The sequence below is a fragment of the Heteronotia binoei genome, chromosome 20 (genome assembly GCF_032191835.1).
Source record: "Heteronotia binoei isolate CCM8104 ecotype False Entrance Well chromosome 20, APGP_CSIRO_Hbin_v1, whole genome shotgun sequence".
NCBI classification, from domain to species: Eukaryota; Metazoa; Chordata; class Lepidosauria; order Squamata; family Gekkonidae; genus Heteronotia; species Heteronotia binoei.
Window position 1 is genome coordinate 10282665 of NC_083242.1, and position 24571 is coordinate 10307235.

General features: G+C 49.1%; 1 protein-coding gene across 1 annotated transcript in view; it reads left to right on the forward strand.

Moving 5' to 3' along the window:
- Positions 1-8172: 8172 nt before the first annotated feature.
- The window catches only part of TTYH3 (tweety family member 3), a 112425-nt gene continuing 96026 nt past the window's right edge, over positions 8173-24571 (forward strand). The window contains exon 1 of the mRNA XM_060260488.1: positions 8173-8317. Within this exon, the coding sequence (XP_060116471.1) occupies positions 8189-8317 (129 nt within the window). The 5' untranslated portion in view covers positions 8173-8188. The remainder of the gene's footprint in view (positions 8318-24571) is intronic.

Consider the following 24571-nt stretch of genomic DNA (forward strand, 5'->3'; position numbering starts at 1 on the left):
CCTGCCTACCTGAGGGACCGTCTCTCCCCATACGAACCCCAGAGAGCACTGAGGTCAGCAGGGAAGAACCAGCTGACTATCCCTGGACCAAAGGAGGCCAAACTCCAAAACACCCGTACACGGGCCTTCTCCATCGCAGCTCCACAATTATGGAACCAGCTCCCGGAAGAAGTGCGAGCCCTGCGGTGCCTTGACCAGTTCCGCAGGGCCTGCAAGACCACCCTTTTCAGGATGGCCTTCGCTGGCTGAGAGACCACTGCTGGGTGACTTCCGCTATTATCATTTATAAATGGAATTAGCACCTGGAAACCTGTTTAACACTCGATTAATTGGAATGTTTTAAAACTAATGTGATTTTAAACTCTGTATAATTTTTTATGAAATGTTGTTAGCCGCCCTGAGCCCGCCTCGGCGGGGAGGGCGGGATATAAATAAAATTGTATTTATTATTATTATTTATTTAAAGAGGCAATGCCTTCTCCAAGCCAGCTAACAGGCAGTGGGGGCTTCAAGAGTCACACAATATGTGTGGAAGACCCACAAGTTTGCTCCAGAGCCGCAGTTTGGCCACCCCTGCTCCAGTCCTTAAATTAATTAAATGAAAAGCTCCAGTTTTTATCTTCACTGCAGGGCTGACAACTTTTTTACAATATTTACTTTTTTTCTGCCTGGCAGGTAGGCTGTGGCTCTGTAGAAGAGCCTCTGCTTGGCATGCAGAAGGTCCCAGGTTCAATCCCCAGCATCTCCAGTTAAAAAAGGACCTCGGCGGAGGAGGGCGGGATATAAGAATAAATTTATTATTAGGTAGACACTGATGTAAAAGCCCTCCATCTGAGACCCTGGAGAGCTGCTGCCAGTTTGCGTAGACAATACTGACCTTGGTTGACAGACGGGCGGATTCAGGATAAGGCAGCTTCAAGTGGATTTCTTCTTAAGAGTCCCAGCAGCTGAAATCATATGGAAGGCAACTGATACTGCAGCCACTGCAAAGGGGGTTCCGTGCCCGGACACAGTGGAAGGTGGCATGGCCAGAACGTGGTAGAGGTCAGGGGAACGTGTTAGAGGGCAGGGGTTGTTCTGTAGAAAAACAGGAGGCAGAGCTCATTAGCATATGCCGGGCCTCCCCCCTCCACAGCCAAAAGCAATCTGATGCAAGAAAGAAGAGCCCCAGGTGAGCGAGGCCTGTTTGGGCTGACTAGAGATCCAGCCAGCCCAAGCAGGCCTAAGTTGCTTGGGGTTCTCCTTCCCCCCACTCCCAGTCAAAAGGCCAGCAAACCACCTGTCACCCAAAATCACATAAGAAGTGGAGAAAGGGTGGTGTGGGCTTCTCCAAGGGTTAAGGAGGGCTGCTGGGGGTGTAGCAAAGCCCCTGGTGGCTGGCTGGCTGCTCTCCTAATCCAGGGATTGTTATGCAGCTGCATCTACTATTCAATGGACAAGGTAGGTGGGGTGGAAGAGGGGGAACCCTCAGAAAGGTTTAGGAGCTGGAAAAGGAAAGGTCCCCTGCGCAAGCACCAGTCGTTTCCGACTCTGGGATGACGCAGGTTTCACAACGTTTTTGCGGCAGACTTTTTACGGGGTGGTTTGCCATTGCCTTCCCCAGTCTTTTACACTTCCCCCCCAGCAAGCTGGGGACTCATTTTACCGACCTCGGAAGGATGGAAGGCTGAGTCAACCTCGAGCCGGCTACCTGAACCATCTTCCGCTGGACTCGAACTCAGGTCATGAGCAGAGTGTTCCGACTGCAGTACTGCAGGATTACCACTCTGCATCACGGGGCTCCTGCTTAATCTGAGGCCTGTTAGAGGGTATGATGCCAGTGCCAAGAGGGCATGCTTGGGGAAAGAGGAAAGGTTTGATAAGGTGGCAGTTACATGAATGTGTTGTTGATAGTCCAGTGTCAGTGATAGCGCAGTGCACTGTCAGTGAGAGAGGCAGTGCAGTGCAGTGATTCAGTGTCAGCCCAAGATGGTTCTGTTGCCCGCTTGACCATGAAGCTTAGTGGGCGACCTTGAACCAGTTGCTGTCTCTCAGTTTAACTCGCTTCACAGGGTCCCAGGGAAGTCTGGGGTGGGGGGCAGAGAGGACCACGAATGGTACCCAAAACTTCTGGCTTCCTTGGAGGAGAGCAACCAGCAGGGTTGCGCTGCAGTGGTGATAGAGCAGTGCGCTGGTCGCCAAGGCAGCTACAATGCAGCTGCGCCTGGGCAGTGGTGCAATTTTAGATGCTGGACTTAGTGATGTTAAGGTGTGTCTATGGAGGTCAATGAGGCGTCTATTCCTTTGTGTCGGGCAACAGTGTGCGTAAGGGAGTCAGTAAGATGTATACTCCTCAGTGGGGTGCAATGGCAGATACATAGGGGTCAATGTGGTATAAGTGTACATGCCTGTTGGGGCCAATGTTGTGTCTACGGGACCAGCGGAGTACATCTTCCTCTCAGTGAAGGCCAAAGGTGTGTCTATGGAGGTCAATGAGGTATCTATTCCTTTGTGTGGGGCAATAAAAAAAACGGATAAAACGGTTAAAAGGAAGTACTTCTTCACTCAAAGGGTGATTAACATGTGGAATTCACTGCCACAGGAGGTGGCGGCGGCCACAAGCATAGCCACCTTCAAGAGGGGTTTAGATAAAAATATGGAGCAGAGGTCCGTCAGTGGCTATTAGCCACAGTGTGTATATATATGTATATATAATTTTTTTTGACCACTGTGTGACCAGAGTGTTGGACTGGATGGGCCACTGGCCTGATCCAACATGGCTTCTCTTATGTTCTTCTGTGACACAGAGTGTTGGACTGGAGGGGCCGTTGGCCTGATCCAACATGGCTTCTCTTTCTGTGAGCCGCCCTGAGCCCGCCTTCGGCGGGGGAGGACGGGATATAAAAATAAATTTACCTTACCTTACCTTATGTTCTTATGTGACACAGAGTGTTGGACTGGAGGGGCCACTGGCCTGATCCAACATGGCTTCTCTTCTGTTCTTATGTGACACAGAGTGTTGGACTGGAGGGGCCACTGGCCTGATCCAACATGGCTTCTCTTCTGTTCTTATGTGACACAGAGTGTTGGACTGGAGGGGCCACTGGCCTGATCCAACATGGCTTCTCTTATGTTCTTAATAGTGTGCACAGGGGAGTCAGTACGTTGTATATTCCTCAGTGGAGTGCAGTGGCATATACACAGGGCACTGTGGTGTATCTTCCTCAGTGAGGAGTCAATGGGGTGTGCATTCCTGTTGGGGCCAATGGTGTGTCTATGGGGGATCAGGGAGGTATATCTTCTGAGTGAGGAGGTCAGTGGAATGTACATGTCTTTCAGGGTCAACGATGTGTCTATGGATGTAGCTTCCTCTCAGTGAGGGTCAGTGCGGTGTACATTCCTGTTGGGGCCAATGGGGTATATCTTCCTCACAGTGGGTGCCAAAGGTGTGTTTATGGAGGCCAATGGCACATGCATTCCTCCATGTGGGGCAACAACGATGCGCACAGGGGAGTCAGTGGAGCGTATACTCCTCAGCAGTATTCCGTCTAAGCTGAGTGTGAGCTAGCTCACAGTTTTTTAGCCTCCAGCACCTACATTCTTCCATGTGGGGTAGGGGTGGCCAAACTTGCTTAATGTAAGAGCCACATAGAATAAACATCAGATGTTTGAGAGCCACAAGACATGAACATCAGAGGTTTGAGAGCCGCAAGACAGGAAGGAAGGAAATTGAGGGGAGGGAGAGGTGGAGAGAAAGCAACTTTAAATTTAAATGCATTCTCCAAGCTGGCTTTACTGGGAGAAGTGATTTAAAGAGACAAAGGCCTCCTCCAAGCCAGCTGATGGGGTAGTGGGGGCTTCAAGATCCACACAATATGTGTGAAAGAGCCACATGTGGCTCCCTTGCCACAGTTTGGCCACCACTGTGGGGCAACATGGGGGAGCCAGTGGGGCGCCTCTGAAGGCACACATAACCGTGCGTCCGTTTTCTACGGCGTTGTCGCGCCCCCTTCATTGGACCCAACAGGAATGTACACCCCACTGACCCCTCACTGGGAGGAAGATACACCCCACTGACTCCCCCATAGACATACCATTGACCCTAAAAGGCATGTACACCCCACTGACCCCTCACTGGGAGAAGATACACCCCACTGACTCCCCCACAGACACACCATTGACCCTAAAAGGCATGTGCACCCCACTGACCCCTCACTGGGAGAAGATACACCCCACTGACTCCTCCACAGACACACCACTGACACTAAAAGGCATGTACACCCCACTGACCCCTCACTGGGAGAAGATACACCCCACTGACTCCCCCATAGACACAACATTGACCCTAAAAGGCATGTACACCCCACTGACCCCTCACTGGGAGAAGATACACCCCACTGACTCCTCCACAGACACACCACTGACACTAAAAGGCATGTACACCCCACTGACCCCTCACTGGGAGGAAGATACACCCCACTGACTCCCCCATAGACACACCATTGACCCTAAAAGGCATGTACACCCCACTGACCCCCTCACTGGGAGAAGATACACCCCACTGACTCCCCCACAGACACACCATTGACCCTAAAAGGCATATACACCCCACTGACCCCTCACTGGGAGGAAGATACATCCCACTGACTCCCCCACAGACACACCATTGACCCTAAAAGGCATGTACACCCCACTGACCCCTCACTGGGAGAAGATACACCCCACTGACTCCCTCATAGACACACCATTGACCCTAAAAGGCATGTACACCCCACTGACCCCTCACTGGGAGGAAGATACATCCCACTGACTCCCCCACAGACACACCATTGACCCTAAAAGGCATGTACACCCCACTGACCCCTCACTGGGAGAAGATACACCCCACTGACTCCCCCATAGACACACCATTGACCCTAAAAGGCATGTACACCCCACTGACCCCCTCACTGGGAGAAGATACACCCCACTGACTCCCTCATAGACACACCATTGACCCTAAAAGGCATGTACACCCCACTGACCCCTCACTGGGAGGAAGATACATCCCACTGACTCCCCCACAGACACACCATTGACCCTAAAAGGCATGTACACCCCACCGACCCCTCACTGGGAGAAGATACACCCCACTGACTCCCCCATAGACACACCATTGACCCTAAAAGGCATGTGCACCCCACTGACCCCTCACTGGGAGAAGATAAATCCCACTGACTCCCCCATAGACACACCATTGACCCTAAAAGGCATGTGCACCCCACTGACCCCTCACTGGGAGAAGATACACCCCACTGACTCCCCCATAGACACACAATTGACCCTAAAAGGCATGTGCACCCCACTGACCCCTCACTGGGAGAAGATACACCCCACTGACTCCCGCATAGACACACCATTGACCCTAAAAGGCATGTACACCCCACTGACCCCTCACTGGGAGAAGATACACCCCACTGACTCCCGCATAGACACACCATTGACCCTAAAAGGCATGTACACCCCACTGACCCCTCACTGGGAGAAGATACACCCCACTGACTCCTCCACAGACACACCACTGACACTAAAAGGCATGTACACTCCACTGACCCCTCACTGGGAGAAGATACACCCCACTGACTCCCGCATAGACACACCATTGACCCTAAAAGGCATGTACACCCCACTGACCCCTCACTGGGAGAAGATACACCCCACTGACTCCCGCATAGACACACCATTGACCCTAAAAGGCATGTACACCCCACTGACCCCTCACTGGGAGAAGATACACCCCACTGACTCCTCCACAGACACACCACTGACACTAAAAGGCATGTACACTCCACTGACCCCTCACTGGGAGAAGATACACCCCACTGACTCCCCCATAGACATACCATTGACCCTAAAAGGCATGTACACCCCACTGACCCCTCACTGGGAGAAGATAAATCCCACTGACTCCCCCACAGACACACCATTGACCCTAAAAGGCATGTACACCCCACTGACCCCTCACTGGGAGAAGATACACCCCACTGACTCCCCCATAGACACACCATTGACCCTAAAAGGCATGTGCACCCCACTGACCCCTCACTGGGAGAAGATAAATCCCACTGACTCCCCCATAGACACACCATTGACCCTAAAAGGCATGTGCACCCCACTGACCCCTCACTGGGAGAAGATACACCCCACTGACTCCCCCATAGACACACCATTGACCCTAAAAGGCATGTGCACCCCACTGACCCCTCACTGGGAGAAGATAAATCCCACTGACTCCCCCATAGACACACCATTGACCCTAAAAGGCATGTGCACCCCACTGACCCCTCACTGGGAGAAGATAAATCCCACTGACTCCCCCACAGACACACCATTGACCCTAAAAGGCATGTGCACCCCACTGACCCCTCACTGGGAGAAGATACACCCCACTGACTCCCCCATAGACATACCATTGACCCTAAAAGGCATGTGCACCCCACTGACCCCTCACTGGGAGAAGATACACCCCACTGACTCCCCCATAGACATACCATTGACCCTAAAAGGCATGTGCACCCCACTGACCCCTCACTGGGAGAAGATACACCCCACTGACTCCCCCATAGACATACCATTGACCCTAAAAGGCATGTGCACCCCACTGACCCCTCACTGGGAGAAGATAAATCCCACTGACTCCCCCACAGACACACCATTGACCCTAAAAGGCATGTACACCCCACTGACCCCTCACTGGGAGAAGATACACCCCACTGACTCCCCCATAGACATACCATTGACCCTAAAAGGCATGTACACCCCACTGACCCCCTCACTGGGAGAAGATACACCCCACTGACTCCCTCATAGACACACCATTGACCCTAAAAGGCATGTACACCCCACTGACCCCTCACTGGGAGAAGATACACCCCACTGACTCCTCCACAGACACACCACTGACACTAAAAGGCATGTACACTCCACTGACCCCTCACTGGGAGAAGATACACCCCACTGACTCCTCCACAGACACACCACTGACACTAAAAGGCATGTACACCCCACTGACCCCTCACTGGGAGGAAGATACACCCCACTGACTCCCCCATAGACACACCATTGACCCTAAAAGGCATGTACACCCCACTGACCCCCTCACTGGGAGAAGATACACCCCACTGACTCCCTCATAGACACACCATTGACCCTAAAAGGCATGTACACCCCACTGACCCCTCACTGGGAGGAAGATACATCCCACTGACTCCCCCACAGACACACCATTGACCCTAAAAGGCATGTACACCCCACTGACCCCTCACTGGGAGGAAGATACATCCCACTGACTCCCCCACAGACACACCATTGACCCTAAAAGGCATGTACACCCCACTGACCCCTCACTGGGAGGAAGATACATCCCACTGACTCCCCCACAGACACACCATTGACCCTAAAAGGCATGTGCACCCCACTGACCCCTCACTGGGAGAAGATACATCCCACTGACTCCCCCACAGACACACCACATTGACCCTAAAAGGCATGTACACCCCACTGACCCCTCACTGGGAGGAAGATACACCCCACTGATTCCCCAAGGACACACCACTGGCCCCAACAAGAATGTACACGGGGGAGTCAGTGGGGCGCCTCTGAGGGCACACATAACCGCGCGCAGGGCCTTTTTTGGTAGAAAAAGCCCAGCAGGAACTCATTTACATATTAGGCCAAACACACCCCTGATGTCACCATAGTTTCGCATGGGGCTTTCGGTAGAAAAAGCCCCGCAGGGATCCATTTGCATATTAGGCCGCACCCCCTGACACCAGGCCAGCCGGAACTGCGTTCCGCGCGAGCTTCACGAGGCTCCCTTCAGAGACCGCCTCAGCGGCAGGCCGCTTCCTTCCCGCCATTCTTCCTCCTCGCTCCTCCTTCCTCGGGCACCGGCGGCGCCGCCACAGCGCGGGCCGGGGTGGGCGGCGCCAGCCGGGGAGAGGAGCAGGAGGAGGCGAGGCTGCGGGCGAACAAAGAGCGGCGGCGGGGGAGACGCGCCGAGGCGGCCATGTGGGGCGGGAAGGCTCCGCCGGGGAGCCGCAGCGGCGGCGGCGCTGCTGAGGAGGAGCCGCGGCGGGCGGCGTGAAGCGGAGGAGGAGGCGGCGGCTGCTCGCGATGGCGGCGAGGCGACTCTGAGAGGGGAGCTGCGGCCGGGCCCGGCGGGGAGGCCATGGCGGCGGCCGGGGTGAGCTACTCGCCGCCCTGGTGGGTGAGCCTCCTGCACCGCCTGCCCCACTACAGCCTCCGCTGGGAGCCCACCGGCCACGACTTCCGCCCCGAGGACGCCGAGTACCAGCAGGTGAGCCCCGGGCCCCCTCCCCTCCCCTTCCCTTCATGGGGGGTTGCAAGCCCCCTCCCCCCCGGCCGCCCCTCCACCCCATTCGGCCTCCCCACCTGCTTCGGCGAGGGAGAAGAGCAACCCACCCGAACACGGGTTTCCCACGTCACGTCTGAATGGTCATTAGGGGTTTTTTGTGTGTGTGTGTGTGTCTCTCTCTTTGCAGTTGGGCCGTATCACCCCCACCTTTCCTAACATCGCCTCTGCTTTCACTTATGAACATCTAAATATGTGCTTTCATTGTTTTTCTTTGGGGGGGGGGGGTGTTGAGTATTTCCTACATCAGGTCTGAATGGTCATTAAGGGATTTTTGTTTGTGTGTGTGTGTCTCTCTCTTTGCAGTTGGGCCGTTTTCACCCCCACCTTTCCTAACATCGCCTTTGCTTTCACTGATGCACATCTAAATATGTGCTTTCATTGTTTTTTTTTGGGGGGGGTGTTGAGTATTTCCCACGTCACGTCTGAATGGTCATTAGGGGGTTTTTTTGTGTGTGTGTGTGCCTCTTTGCAGTTGGGCCGTATCACCCCCACCTTTCCTAACATCGCCTCTGCTTTCACTGATGAACATCTAAATATGTGCTTTCATTGTTTTTTTGGGGGGAGGTGTTGAGTATTTCCTACATCAGGTCTGAATGGTCATTAAGGGATTTTTGTTTGTGTGTGTGTGTCTCTCTCTTTGCAGTTGGGCCGTTTTCACCCCCACCTTTCCTAACATCGCCTCTGCTTTCACTGATGCACATCTAAATATGTGCTTTTATAATTTTTCTTTGGGGAGGTGTTGAGTGTTTCCTACATCAGGTCTGAATGGTCATTAAGGGATTTTTTTGTGTGTGTGTCTCTCTTTGCAGTTGGGACGTTTTCACCCCTACCTTTCCTAACATCGACTCTGCTTTCACTGATGAACATCTAAATATGTGCTTTCATAATTTTTTTTTTTTTGCGGGGGGGTGTTGAGTGTTTCCTACATCAGGTCTGAATGGTCATTAAGGGATTTTTGTTTGTGTGTGTGTGTCTCTCTTTGCAGTTGGGCCGTTTTCACCCCCACCTTTCCTAACATCGCCTCTGCTTTCACTGATGCGCATCTAAATATGTGCTTTCATAATTTTTTTTTGGGGGGGGGGGATGTTGAGTGTTTCCCACATCATGTCTGAATGGTCATTAGGGGTTTTTTTTTTCACTCAGGGGTCTGTCTCTTTGCAGTTGGGCCCTTCCTAACATCGCCTCTGCTTCCAATGATGCATATATAAATATATATGTGCTTTCATAATTGGGGAGGGAGGAGTTGAGTGTTTCCCAGATCACTTCTGAATGGTCATTAGGGGGTTTTTTTTGGGGGGGGGGGGCTGTCTCTTTGCAATTGGGCCTTCCTCCCCAGCCTTCCTAACATTGCTTTTATGCACGTATAAATATGTGCTTTCATAATGTGTGTGTGTGTGGGGGGGTGAGTGTTTCCCAGATCACGTCTGAATGGTCATTAGGGTTTTTCTTTGGGAAGGGGGCCTGTCTCTTTGCATTTGGGCTGTCTCTCCCCTTTTTTGGGTCTGTCTTTTTGCAGTTGCCCCGTTTCCCCCACCCCTTGTAACATCGCCTCTGCTTCCAATTATGCAAACATAAATATCAGTCTGCTTTCATAACCGGGGCTGGCGGGGGGGGGGGGAGTTGAGTGTAGCCCCTTGCATTATATCCCCCCCTGCTTGCAGATATGCATATGTAGATATCAACCTCCTTTCATAATTCTGGAATGGAGGGGGGAGTCCAGTGCACCCCCCTTGCATCTTTTTCTGCGGCCTATGAACCCCCTCGCAGGTCCCTGTCCCCCCAAAACAATTTCATGACCTTCTCTTTCTCTTTTAGCTCCCAGTTTTCCCATCTTGAGTATTAAAAGGATCTTTGGTTGGTGGTCTCTCTGGTCCCCTATAGCATGTCTCACCCCTCCCACATAGGTCCCTTACACCCCAAAAAAACCTCCCTTCCTACGAGCACTTCAGAATGGAGGAGGGGGGAAATTCATATCATGCCTTAATTTTTTTTTCTTCTCTCCCCCCCCCCCCCCCGACACTGCATGTTTTTCTGCATCTGCTATTATACTCAGTTTTCCATCTCCCTTCCTTTCCCAAATCTCTGATTTGAAATATCATTTCCATCCCTTTTTAAAGACAATTTGGTGTTCCTTAAGTTCTCTTCAGTCCCTGTACAAGAGTCCAGTGGTGAAGCCTTTCCAGGACTACACCACTTCCGGTTGCGGGTGGGGGGATTTGCATGGCTGAATGCTGTCCAGGAACAAAGGCTGCCTTGGATATTAGGGAAGAAAATAGCAGATTGGGGAGAAGTCTAAGCTGGACGTTTGCTTCCTGACATGCTGACCCTCTGTGTGAAGGGGTGTTCATTTGTGGAGAACATTCCCAGGCGATTCCCCCCCCCCCCCAGCTTGGAGCGATTTAGTTGGGAAATGGCTTAGCCATTGGACAAGAGGTTTTAGTAGAGACTGAGATGAGCCCTTTTTATACGTTACCTTCTTACTGTTTCATATTAACCTTCTTTATTTACTTCATTTACTATTGTCTTTCTCACCCCCTTCCCTTTAGGCTGAAGGGAGACTTTGTCTTCCTTCTGGATACCTTCTCTTCCCATATTCTACCTTGCATCCTCCTCCCCCCCCCCCCAATCCAGATTTAAAGGTGGGGAGAAGGCAGAGAGTATTTTAGTTATTCTTTCACTTGGTTGTTCATGCAGGCAGGTTGGTGGGCCGTGTAAAATGCACTCCCCTTCTGTAGACGTCTGTTGAGGACCAAACAGGGGGGAGGAAAACTAGCACACTCCATTTCTTCACCGCCACAGAAAAGAATTCAGGGAGGGAAAGGTGACTGTGGGAATGCACCCACGCAGTTGCCCACCTCTCCATATGGAACTGGGAGGTGGAGGTTGGGGGCGATTTGCAGGCAGCCTTCCATTTTCCATCCCACCTTTGCAGGGTTTTCAGAGCTATGAAGGTGGCAGAGGAGGAATTCAAATTTGGGGGAAGATTCTCCCCCCCCCCCCCCCACAACCCAGGATGAAGGCAAGTAGGTAGTGTAGGGAGTTCTTAGGTTCATATAAATTGCATCCTCAGTGTCTTTCTGAGGAAGAGAGGTAGGATGGAGAGGGAAGCCTTCAATATTTATTCCTCCTGTCCCTTGATCTCTTCTCCCCCTCCATGCTTTTGAAGTGCCTGATGTCAATCTTCGGTAACAATTAGGTCCATTTTGTTAGGGGAAAAGAGAGCCTTCATAACTAGCCCATTCTGTAATCCCTTCCTCACTGGATGTCTTCCCCCCCCCCCTCCCATGTCCGTGATCACTTTTGAGAGGGAGAGAGCTGTGCTGTTCTGTTATGAAAATGGATGACTTAATGCCTTACAGCAATATCGAGGTTGAATTTACAGCGCTAACGAGTCTTGCAGGCTCTAACGGAAGGGTTCCTCCGTGTCTAAGCCTGGTGGTTCTACTCTTGGTTTTCTGACAAAGACGCCGGTGAATGGCGTTTCCGGATGTCATCTTTTTTAAAGAGACTTGGTTTAATGATTGCCTTGTTTCTCCAAAATCTTTAGCACAAAAAACACCATTTTGCACCTCTTGGTACACTCGTTTCCAACAGGATGCAGCCGTAGCATCCAGTGCTTGGAAATGGCAGTGTATCTGTGCTGCTCTGCTGAGCTTTCTTCCATGTAAAAGAAGCACTCTTTTTAAAAAACCCTCCCAAATAAAGGGTAAAATAATTAAGAAATCTGTCTGTTTCTAAAATCCAAGCCTCTGGTGGCTGTCCTTTCTTAAAAGAAAATCCCTTTGTTGCAAAATGAAGGCTTGTGAAGAAAAACGGTGCATGTTATACGATGATGTCAGTGGTGGGGGCTTCAGTGTTTCTGAAGGTTCTCTTGTTTATCTTGCTTCTTCTTACGTAAGAGTATCTAGCACCCCCAGGCGTGTATGTGATAAAACCATCCCTGGGTCTTTTGCTTTTGTTGTGCAAGGTCCCTTTGTAATGTTTGTCATCTTAAAGAGTGTTTGTAAATGCACACCTAACGGCAGGTAGGAGGATCAAGGTCTGAATGATCAGAAGAAAATTAAATATGTTGTGTGTGTAGAGTATGGGATGCAGCCAATCGAAGAGGCTGTGTTTTTTTTTCTGAATCTGTGCATGATGACATTTCTTGTTTGAAAATTCCTTTCTACGTGTTTCTCCCGTGGTGAATGAAAATCCAGACTTTGGCCCATTCTTTTTTTTTAGTATCTTGCAGCCTCCACTTGGTCTCGTTTGAAAAAAAATTGTTCCTGACAGTGGCATGGGATATTTTTTGTAGGGGAAGCGGGAGGGATAAGTGAAAGGAAGAGAGGGATAAGTCAAGGGAAGAGAGGGATAAGTTACGGTAACAGGAGCAGCTTCTCCTGCCGGTGTCACGGTCTTGAGACTTGGTTGCTAGGTAGTGGCGGCTGCAGTGCAACAAAGATGCGCTAAACATTTCTAAAAAGGTTTCTGCTACGGAGGAAAATGACAGTGCTTGAGGTCGCCTTCAGTGTGATTTCAGGTCAACCGCTGCAGTCTGCTCGGCATCAATAAGACTGAAGCTGCCTTATACTGAATCAGATCCTTGGCCCATCAAAGCCTGCTGTTGCCTGATTAGACTGTCTGTGGCTGTCCAGGGGCTCAGGTGAAGGTCTTCCACATCACTCCTTCCCTGAACCTTTTAAGTAGAGAGGTGAGGGATTGAAGAGGTTCTGCATGCCAAGTTGATGCTTTTCCTTGGAGCCACAGTCCAAACCCAGGTTAATGTCTCTGTTCTGTAACTTGCCTGTTCAAGTGGCTGGCTGCTGTTTTAGGGAGCTACATTGAAGAGGAATACACCAACATTGCAGACCCCTATGCGCTAGGCAGTCGAAAAACAGCCGCTTGACAGTCTAGGCATGTCAACGCACACACTCAGTAAATGGGAGAGTTAATAATATGTGCTCTCCTCAATTAACCTGGTGATCGTGGCTGAATGCTGGAGAGTTCAAAGTACGGTAAGGGTGTATTAACCTGCCGACGTGGAAGGCTGGCCTCCTTAAGAAAAGTGGTTCATGCAGCGGCTTGACATGAGAAGGGGGATGAGAAACATTCAGGATGTTTTGTTTTAAGGAGGTGCTTACAGGTGAGCACTAGTCCAAGTATATGACTGTATACATCGCCCTGCCCCATGGCCATTTCCTGGGAACTGCCGCAGAAACATTTCATTTGCAATTCCCAGATAAACCTTAAATTTTGGGTGCTCCTTTGGTGATAGCAAGGACGCAATGCTTGTTAAAATAGCCTCCCCTCGATTGCATTATCATTAGGGCTGGAGGAAGAGAACAGGCTTAAATTTAAAAAGCATGGAGCTATTCCATAAGTTTCAAGGAAGGGTCTCAAAACACATTTGTTATGAGGGCCGAATCTGACATAAATGAAACCTTGTCGGGCTGGGTTGGCCAGGCCATGTGTGTACCTACTTAAGATCAGGTAGCAGTGATATAAATTTTTTAAAAAACACAGACAAACATGATTAAAGATTTTTTTAAAAAAAAACAACCCTTAAAATAAAACATACTTAAAACATTAGCACTTGTATTTGTATTTCTCCCATGGGATCCAGGGAACTGGGCAAAGGATACTCTGGTTCTTTCCCTCCCTCCCCAGAGGAACAGGAGGGGAAGGAGCCTCAACCAATGGAGAAAGCTGAGGTTTTGCTCTGTAACTCCTGTGCGATAGAGCAAGCCTTGCAAAGCAAGCTGAGATGCAGAAGGAAGCAAGAGAGAGGGAGAAGGAAGCAGACAAGAGCCAGTTGCTCGGGGGCCTGATTAGACCCCCGGGCTGCATGTTTGACACCCCTGTTTTAATGGATAGCTAATGCAGTTTTGAGAGGGAAGGCAGCAGATCCTGGATGCTAAACAGGGTCAGTATTTGGAGGGGAGACCTCCAAGGAAGGCTCTGCAGAGGCCAGTAATGGCAAACCACCTCTTCTTCTAACTTGTCTTGAAAAACCCCTTGCTGGGGTCACCATAAGTTGACTGTGACTTGGCAACCCTTTACATATGCCGTGCAGTTTTGGTAAAGGCAGTACTAACTTCAGTATCTGTAGCAGTGCATATAATTGTAGCGGAAAGCCACAGATGACGAATGTCTTCTGAAGTCGACACATAATGTGTGTGGTTCAGTATTGCTTTCATTCTGCTTCTTGGAGATAAATCCTTTCTGTGTTTGGGGAAAATGCTGGGACTGCTGTGTGTGTGTGGTGCGTGCATGAATATACAGAACTTCTAACTGCTTGCTCACTTCTTATGAGATAAGACCTCATTCTGTTCTGTTTTGGTCCTCTGTCTTTTTTGGGGGGGGGCGCGGGGGGAGAGTCAGAGGTTACGCACCAAGCAAGCTCTCTGTCGCCAAGAGCACAGAGGGAACTGACTTGTTGGAGACTCTGGGGTGACCCTGATAGGAGTCTCTTCTCTTCCCTCTCCCATGGCATTTGAGGAGGGACAGTGGCTCAGTGGTAGAGCATCTGCTTGGTAAGCAGAATGTCCCAGGTTCAATCCCTGGCATCTCCAACTAGAAAGGGTCCAGGCAAGTAGACGTGAAAAACCTCAGCTTGAGACTCTGGAGAGCCGCTGCCAGTCTGAGTAGACAGTACTGACTTCGATGGACCGAGGGTCTGATTCAGTATAACGCAGCTTCATATGTTCATGACAGGCCCAAGCAAAAACGTAATAGGCCTGTTCACTCCTCAGTGCTAGACAGCTGTCTGAGCCCCACTCCTTCTCCATGTTCCACAAATTCCAGTCCTAACTGCGTCACCTTTTCTGCAGGATCAAGCCAGGGGATGGCCTGTCTGCTTGCCTCAGATGGGAAAGGTTCTTCCTTGCTTCTCTTCAGGTCAGAAATGTTGACTTCTGACTCTGTGGTACGATTGGTACCTTCTCACCTGCAAAGGCTCCAAGCACATCTTCCCTCAGCCCTCTTCCAGTCAACCACTTACTCCACTATCTTCAGCTGGAGCTTTTTATTCCTCTTCCCATGATCACTTGCAGGTCCTTCTTCCCTGTTCTTACCCTTGAGTAGGCCCTTTCTCTCAAGGAGGCCTTTGCTGCATAAGGAGCTAGTATTGTTTGACTTCCCCCATCTTCTCCTCCATTACTGTTGCAGGACCAACTTGCTCTTTTCTCAGCTTTGCACTTGGACTGCTGCCTTCCTTAGTTAAGATGGTGTCCCGCTTCACCCCAAGGTGAAGAGCCAGTTTGGTGTAGTGGTTAAGTGTGCAGACTCTTATCTGCGAGAACTGGGTTTGATTCCCCACTCCTCCACTTACAGCTGCTGGAATGGCCTCTGGTCAGCCATAGCTCTCTTAGGAGTTGTCCTTGAAAGGGCAGCTTCTGGGAGAGTCCTCTCAGTCCCACCCACCTCACAGGGTGTCTGTTGTGGGGGGAGAAGATATAGGAGATTGTAAGCCACTCTGAGTCTCTAATTCAGAGAGAAGGGCAGGGGGGTATAAATCTGCAGTCTTCTTCTTCTTCTTCAAGGTGGGTTACCAGGACAGTGACAGAGAAAGCACATGTATGGGTATTGTTGATTTTGGCCATCTGTAGGGTGATACCTCTGGAAGAAGGAAGAAGAAGAATTGCAGATTTATACCCCGCCCTTCTCTCTGAATCAGAGACTCAGAGCGGCTTACAGTCTCCTATATCGTCTCCCTCCCACAACAGACACCCTGTGAGATGGGTGGGGCTGAGAGGGCTCTGCCCTTTCAAGGACAACCTCTGCCACAGCTAGCTATGGCTAACCCAAGGCCATTCCAGCAGGTGCAAGTGGGGGAGTGGGGAATCAAACCCGGTTCTCCCAGATAAGAGTCCATGCACTTAACCACTACACCAAACTGGCTCTCTCAGGCCCCTCTCAGACAGGTGAAGCTGTTGTGTCAGAGCATAGAGAGAGAGGTGGTCCTGCATACACAGTGGACCAAGGCCACGAAGGGCTTTGTATGTTGTAGCCAATACCCAGAATTGAGTCTGGTGACTGATAGGCAGCCAATGAAATGATTGCACAGTGGGAGTAATATGCATGCTCCATCTGTGTTCCCTGCCAACTGGAGTCTCTGAACTCTCTTCAAGGGGAGATCTATGTAGAGTTAATTACAGTAGTCTAGACTTAGTGTTACCATGGCAAGGATCCAGGTGGCCAGATCGGGTGTGTCAAGGTAGGGGGCCATCTTGTGGGCTGGGCTGAGCTGGAAGAAAGAATTGGGAGGCATGTTGGAAAGTCATTGCCTGAAGTCTTAAAAGCGTTAGTCAGTGTCGACATTTCAGAGCTAGATGGACTGGCGGTATTTCCCAGCATATGGCAGCTTCATATGTTTCTATCTGGCAGAATACTTTATCAGGCAAGCCTTCTTTTTCGTCAGCCTCTGCCTCCTTTCCTCTTTAGTATGAATCATTATGGATATGGAAGGGTTTATCTCGAGCGATAACAGTTTTTTCCCAGCTGTGTTCTCTGAGTCACCCTCGCACGGCTTCTTGCTTAATAGTGAATCATAAACCTGAAGCGAAGGAATCGAAGAGGGCGCACAGCCAGTGTTTGGCAATCCGGGGCCAAAACAAAAAAAAATCTGTAGGAGGTGGCATTGGCCACGCGGATCCCACGAACCCCCAATTCAGGATGTCAGAACTAAATGGTGCAGCAGCAAGGGTTTCATCCTCAATGAAATCTGTACTGAAATGTGGAGGTTTTTGTTAGCCCAGGCGAATTGGTCTTGGCTGAATTCAAGAGCCGCCCTGAAAGCTCCCATCTGGCAGAACTGTTCTCTGCTAGAACAGGGGTGTCCGACTCATTTGTTATGAGGGCCGGATCTGATGTAAATGAGACTATGTTGGGTTGGGCCAGGCCATGTGTGTATCTATTTAAGATTATGTAGCAGAGATATAAACTTTATAAAGGACACAGACAAACACAAATAATTTTTTTTAAATTTAAAACATGCTTAAAATGTTAGCACTCATTGGTCATAAAGGTGCTTTCTTTGTATTTCTCCCATGGGATCTAGGTAACTGGGCAAAGGAAGCTCTGGCTCTTTCCTTCCTTCCCCAGGGGATGGGGGAGCCTCGGCCAATAGAAGGAAGAGAGGCTTGGCTCAGCAGCTCTGCTGTGCAATTGAGAGAGCCTGGAAAAACAAGCTCTGCCCCCCCTTTCTCCCCAAGGGAGGAGCCTCAGCCAATGGAGAAAATAGAGGTTTTGCTTTGTAGCTCCTGTGCAATTGTGCAAGCCTTGCAAACCAAACTTTTATGCAGAAGGAAGCAAGAGAGAGGGAGAAGGAAGCAGATGACAACCAGTTCCTTGGGGGCCTGACAGGAGCACTCTGGGGGCCTGGTTCAGCCCCTGGACTGCATGTTTGACACCCTTGTGCTAGAAAGTCCAGTGTGGGGAAACCACACAGCCAAACATATAGGGGATCATGTACCTTTGCTAATGGCATATTTTAGGAGTGATTGTTGCTTGCCGCCGAGTATTCTTTTTCTAGCAGCAGTGAGAAGCAGGAGTCGTAGCACGTGGCTGTTTACATATTTCATTCTAATGGTGTGTTTTATCTTCGGTGCTGCCCAGATAGATGGTGTCTTAAAAACCGCAAAGCTAATTAGGGGGCCATGCTGTTGGCTGCTTGTCAGTGCAACGGAGCCCTTTTTTGTGTGTAAACAGCTCTTTGTTTCTTGGGATTAGAAAGCGTCGTTTTGCCCCTTACTTTGAGGAAGGAAGGCCCGTCTGCAACTATCAAGTTCCGTTCATTGTGCGGCTACACCTAATTAGTTTTCCGAATGGGTCTAGTTCAAAACAAAGCTTTTTCAAACCTACAGGATGAAGGCGGCTTTATGGATGTCTGTTCTCCATTTACGATAGCCGTTAAAATATGAGAAACAGTCGCTTCTAGTGCAGAAAAATAGCTAGCTAGAAAAATTGCCCGCATTCCCCCACCATTCTGGACATAGAAGGGCTGGGCTTTGGATGTGGCAACTTATCTCTTTCTCTGCACATGGCAGATGGTGCACACTCAGGTACAGGGGCAGTCACGCCCTCTCAGCTTAAACCTGCCTCACAGGGTTGTTGTGCAGATAAAAAGGAGAGAAGAATGCTGTAAGAAGATCACTGCAGATTTATACCCTGCCCTTCTCTCTGAATCAAAGACTCAGAACGGCTTATGTTCTCCTCTCACAACAGACACCCTGTGAGGTGGGTGGGGATGAGAGGACTCTCACAGCAGCTGCCCTTTCAAGGACAACTCCTGCGATAGCTATGGCTAACTCAAGGCCATTCCAGCAGCTATAAGTAGAGCAGTGGGGAATCAAACACAGTTCTCCCAGATAAGAATCTGCACACTTGACCACTACACCAAACTGGCTGTAGCTTTGGTTGCCTGTGAGGGGAATGCAGGATGTAAGTGTACAATACAAATTGTATTGGATTTGGAGGAATGAAGGAGGGATTACAAAGGCAAGCTAAATTAACTGCTGTAAAAGTTACGTCTTTGCAAAATGGTAATGTCTAATAGTTCTAGATGGGGATAAAACCATACCCCCAAGTATGACTTCTCCTTCTTTTCCCACTGTTCCTCCAGTCCTCTTCACGTGTTACAGTGAACATGAATACATTTGTTTGCATGAAAACACCTTCATGTGTTCACTTTTCAAATGAAACTGGGGACCGGTACCTGGATTTTTGCATCCAGAGTTTTGAGTCGCACATTCAGCTGGGCATGCCTTGAATGCGGCATGAGAATTACTCCACACAAATCGTTGATCTGCTTTATACACACCCCAACCCATACACAACCCATACACGGCGAGTCTGCCACCCCAGGCATGAACATGTGCAGCTGCTTTATCGTCCCTCGATCCATCAAAGTCTGCTCAGGCTGGCAGCAGGTCTCCAGAGGAGATCATTGACATAATTGTGCACCTGATCCTTTAAATTGGAGATGCTGGTGGGTGGGTGTGTGTGTTGAACCTAGGGCCTCCTTTATGCCAAGCAGATTTTCTACCACTGAGCTGTCGCCCCTCGCCATTTGTTCTCAGGGGTCTTTCACATCCTCTGCTACCTGGTCCTTGTATTCTTATTTATTTATTTGGATTTATATCCTGCCCTCCCCACCGAAGCAGGCTCAGGGAGGCTCACAACACGTGGCATGCAATAAAACATTTACATTAAAAAGCATTAAAAACATTTTAAGAACATTAGGGTTTGTAGAATCTTTCGGGATCAAGTGCCGTGTTCTACTGGAGAAAGTTTTCCTTCCAGACGTTTCGTTCTCAGCTGCGGAGAACATCCTCAGTGGCGTTGCAGCCGGAGCAGGCGCTCAGACCTTCTTGGCTGCTGTGCATTGAGTGAGCACAGGTCTGAGCGCCTGCTCCGGCTGCAACGCCACTGAGGATGTTCTCCGCAGCTGAGAACGAAACGTCTGGAAGGAAAACTTTCTCCAGTAGAACATGGCACTTGATCCCGAAAGATTCTACAAACCCTAATGATGTTACCAGCTCTGAAAACCTGAAATCTTTGATTTTAAGAACAGTTTGGTGCTAGTTTCAGTGCAGATTGAGATGGCGATCAGTGATCTTAAGCATCCACTAGATCAGGGGTGGCCAACGGTAGCTCTTCAGAGGCTTTTTTTGCCTACAATTCCCATCAGCCCCAGCCAGCATGGACAATGGCTGGGGCTGATGGGAGTTGTAGGCAAAAAAAAAACATCTGGAGAGCTACCGTTGGCCACCCCTGCACTAGATCTAACATCTCAGTAATGGAGGTCAGCATCTCAGTTAAATGCTAACTGAAACAGTGTTGTCTTACAGACCTTGTGGAACTGGGAAGGGTCCCGCAAGGCTCTGACCTCCTCAGGCAGTCGGTTCCACCAGTGAGGGGTGGCAATTGAGAAGGCTCTTTCTCGCGTTGTTTTCAGTCTTGCCTCCCTCGGCCCAGGGATCGATAACAAGTTCTGTGTTCCTGATCTAAATACCCTCTGGGGAACATGTGGAGAGAGACCTTCCCTAAGATAGGCAGGTCCTCGTCCATATCGGGCTTTTAAAGGTAATAACCAGCACCTTGTAGCGGATCCAGTATACCACTGGCAGCCAGTGCAGCTGAAGATGCTTGGGACTGAACCCTTTGCATGCCAAGCAGATGCTCTACCAATGCGTCGTGTGGCCTCCTCCCCACATTGGATTTCCCTGAGTGGGAGAGGCTGGACCGCAAGAATCACCTTCATCTGTCACTCTTCTAATTTCAGACAGCTGCTCTCACAGATTTCCCCAAATCTGACGGAAGCTTTTCTGGAGAGGTTATCTCCTGACCACTTGATCCCCTGGAGGAGTCATCTACTGCCATTAAGGACTCTCAGTGTTCTGTTGTCACAGACCTATTTACTCTCTTGGCAGCACAGTCCATAAAATGATGAGTTCTTCATCCGCTTGGAGGTTATAAAAGCAAAAACGGTATCAGTCCCAGTTGGGCGTATTTAAATTTAGCACGCAAAAAGCCTAGAGTTTGTGTGTGCCTCCTTTTTAACCCTGAAAAACGGGCCACTCGGATATTCTCAGACCTTTGACCTTTTAGAAGGTGTTCTCAGATGTTTTCAAGCTTTCCTCCCCTGGTTTGTGCTTTTTTTCCATGCCTGCGTCGACTTATTCTGATAGTTGCCTGGTTTCACATTTGCGAGCAAGTCATTTATGGAAAGTTATGACGGTTGCAATGTGAGTTTCTAGCCTCTGTTCCCTACCCTGCCCTGCTGCTTGGTTTACACTTCACTGGTGTTTCCTGTTCACAGTTGCTTTTCTACCCTCCTTTTTCAATATTTCCGGCAGAAATTGATGTTCTGCCTTTGTCAACAAATGAGTGTCGGAGTCTGATATATGTCATTTTTGGGAAAGTGGCAGGAGGGAAGTGAAACCCGTAGCTGGAAACACAGTACATTGGAAAGAAGGGGGGGGGGGAAATTGGGAAATTCATTCAAGTTCAGGCAGATACTAGCTTGGAACATTTACAAGAGCCATCCTGTCTGCACAACTGTGGTCGAGACCTGTTGATTTAGTAGCCTGTGACTAGGGTTAACTCTGCACAGGATGGCACTGTTAGCCTTCCTAAAACATCTATGGAGTGTAGATAGAAGGAGGTGGAGATGCCAGTAAATGAACAAAACGTGGCACCGTTACACCTGCTTTCACAGAGGCTGCGTTTCTGTGCATTGGAATAATCTCTGGAGAGCTGTTGGAAGTTTAAGATTGCAGTTCGGGGTGAGCTAATGAGAAAAGCGGCAGGTCTGAATGCATCTTGTCTGTTTTTAAAACTACATCATTCTCCAGTTTTGGCACGTTTATTGCCTTTTGTTGTTCTCCACGCAACTTATACTATCCAGACCAAACTTGTTGTTCTTTCAATTTCTTAATTTCACTATTTTGCCATTGGTTTCTTATTGTGTACTATTTTGCATGCTTAACCACTACCCACAAGCTATACGTAGCACTGCTAACTGTACCCCGTTTCATTGTCTGATGAAGTGTGCTTTTAAGCACGTGAAAGCTTACATTCTCAATAAAACTTCGTTGGTCTTAAAGGTGCTACTGGACTCCAGCTTTGTTTTATATCACATCTCCATCGTCTCTTCTCAACTTGAGTGGTGCATAAACTTTTTTGAGTTTTGAAGATGACTGGGCATTATGGTAGGCTGCCTGTGCTTCAGAAATGGTCACAGGTTGGCATTCGGGCTCTCCGCTGCCGAGATCACAAGATCACAATAAACACATCTCTTATTGGGTGCACTGAAGTCATGCATGCAGTAGCAGCAGCCTTTGCTCCACTTCTGTGTGGACTCCAGGGCAATCGCTACATGCACAACTTCTTTTTGTTGAGTCTCTTCTGGAATTTTGCCCTGCTCTGAGAACATGGGATACTGACTAGCTATATTGCCTAGTGACTGAAAGGAAGATTCTCTAATCTGTGGTAGTATCTGCAATGCTCTGTGTGTGCTTCCTGCATACGTCCTTTTGTCTGATCTGTCCTCATGGGCCTATTCTTTAAGTCCATACTTTTCAAATTATTCCACGCACACACTCATGTTAAGATTCAGTTTGGACTCTTCAAATGCATGCTGAATTGGAGAATCTTTCTTACATTTAAGTTAAAAAAAATATGGGGGAACAAGAAAGCCTCCATAGTGGCTTAACTTTACTTGTTTTCAGAAGTAGAACAAGGGCACAATGTGACTGCTGTTCATTCTCTCTGCCTCTCCCCCCCCCCTCCAATTTCTAGACGGGCTAAGAAAGTTGAGAGTGATGGAATTTATGAAATACAAGCTGTGCTGTGGTAGGAATCTGTTTTCAATTTTTGCCTGGTCTCTTGGATACTCAAAAACTGAACTCTGATTGTTAAGCTGTGGGGTGGGGGTTGTGGAGCTGGGATACTGACTAAAAGTACCAAGTCAGCACTTTACGGAATCTCTTATCTGGCTGCTCCGTATTCAAAGGCGTTTTTATGACAGCATCAGAAGGCCTTTGTGTTCAGCTGTCTGACAAGCGGTGGCTGGATTTGATCCAGCTATCACTCGCTGGAGGGACAGCGCCTGTGACGTGTCGGATTGGAATGTGATGAAGTCTGTTTCTGAAGTCTTCTAAATGTTTTTTTTTTAATTTAAAAAAAATGATGAGAGAGACCTGCAACTGTTAATCAAAGTCCAGCATGGGTTTCTTTGGTTCAGCGCACACCAAGTGCCATAAAAGCACTGAAATGAATATTCCAGTGGTGTGATTTCATAGGAGGCTGCATTATACTGAATCAGGTGGTCGATAATAATCTGTCTCAGGACTGTCTGCTCTGACAGTAGTTTTATTTATTTTTATTTACTTGTGTAGTTTATAACCTGCCTTCTTTCCCAGCGGGGATCTAAAGCAGCTTAGATCATTCTCCTCTATTTTATCCTCAGAATGACCCTGTGAGATGCAGTGGGCTGAGCATGTGTGACTTGCCCAAGGTCACCCAGTGCACTTCCGTTGCAGTGTGGGGGTTTGAGCTGGGGTCTCTCAGATCCTGGGTCTGACACTGTAACCACCAGGTGTGGAATTCTAGCAGGAGCTCCTTTGCATTTTAGGCCTAATATAGCCAATCCTCCAGGAGCTTACAAAAAAGAGCCTTGTAAGCTCTTGGAGGATTGGCTACATCGGGGAGGTGTGGCCTAATATGCAAAGGAGCTCCTGCTAGCATTCCACCTCTGGTAACCACTACACCATGCTGACTTTCCAAGGTCTCTCGTAGAACGGGGACTTTCCAAACGTGTGCTCTCTTAGTATTTTTAAGTAGAAAAAGCTAGTGATTGAACCTGCAAAGTTTCATAGGGAAGATACTTGTTGTGCCATCAATCCGCCAGCCCTTCCCATTTGCAAATTCAGTCCTACACAATGTAAACTTGGCTTTAAAAATGGCATTCAAGAAGGTGCTGAACCATTAAAAAAAACCTCTTGTTTTTTCCTTTGAATCAGTTCTTTGTCTTTGGCTCTGCTTGCCTCTGGAGACTCTTGGAAACTGGCCTCTTCTCCCAGTGCACCTCTGCTTTGTGGTGCGCACAGTGTGTTATGGTGTGGGGTGTGCCTGAAGCATTTGATTGGGGGTGTGAATAACAAGGTTAAGATGTTGACTGGCTGTTAATTCGTCCCTGTCAGGTTCAGCTTCTGTTGCCAGACTCTTCATTCCTGGGATCGTTTGGTGGAGTAGGGACAGAGGATGTGGAAAAGTTGCTGGTGGACTACTGATGGCAGCTGGGTTTTGGTCACTTTGTGACACAGTGTGTTGGACTTGATGGGCCATTGGCCTGATCCAACATGACTTCTCTTACGTTCTTATATAAGAATGCTATTGCTTTCAGTATTATTTTGACCTAAATTCTATAGACAAATGCTTCCATCCCTTTCAGTGGGGATGCTCTTATTTTTGTTGTTTACTGGCCTCTGTTCTTCGTTTGGCACAGGCTAGCCTGATCTGATCAGTTCTCAGAAGCTAAATAAGGTTAACTCTGGTTAGTGTTTGGATGGGAGACTACCAAGGAAGTCCAGGATTGCTACACAGAGGCCAGCAATGGCAAATCACCCCTGAACTTTTCTTGCCTTGAAAACCCTACGGGGTCATTGTAACTCCCTGCAACTTGACAGCATT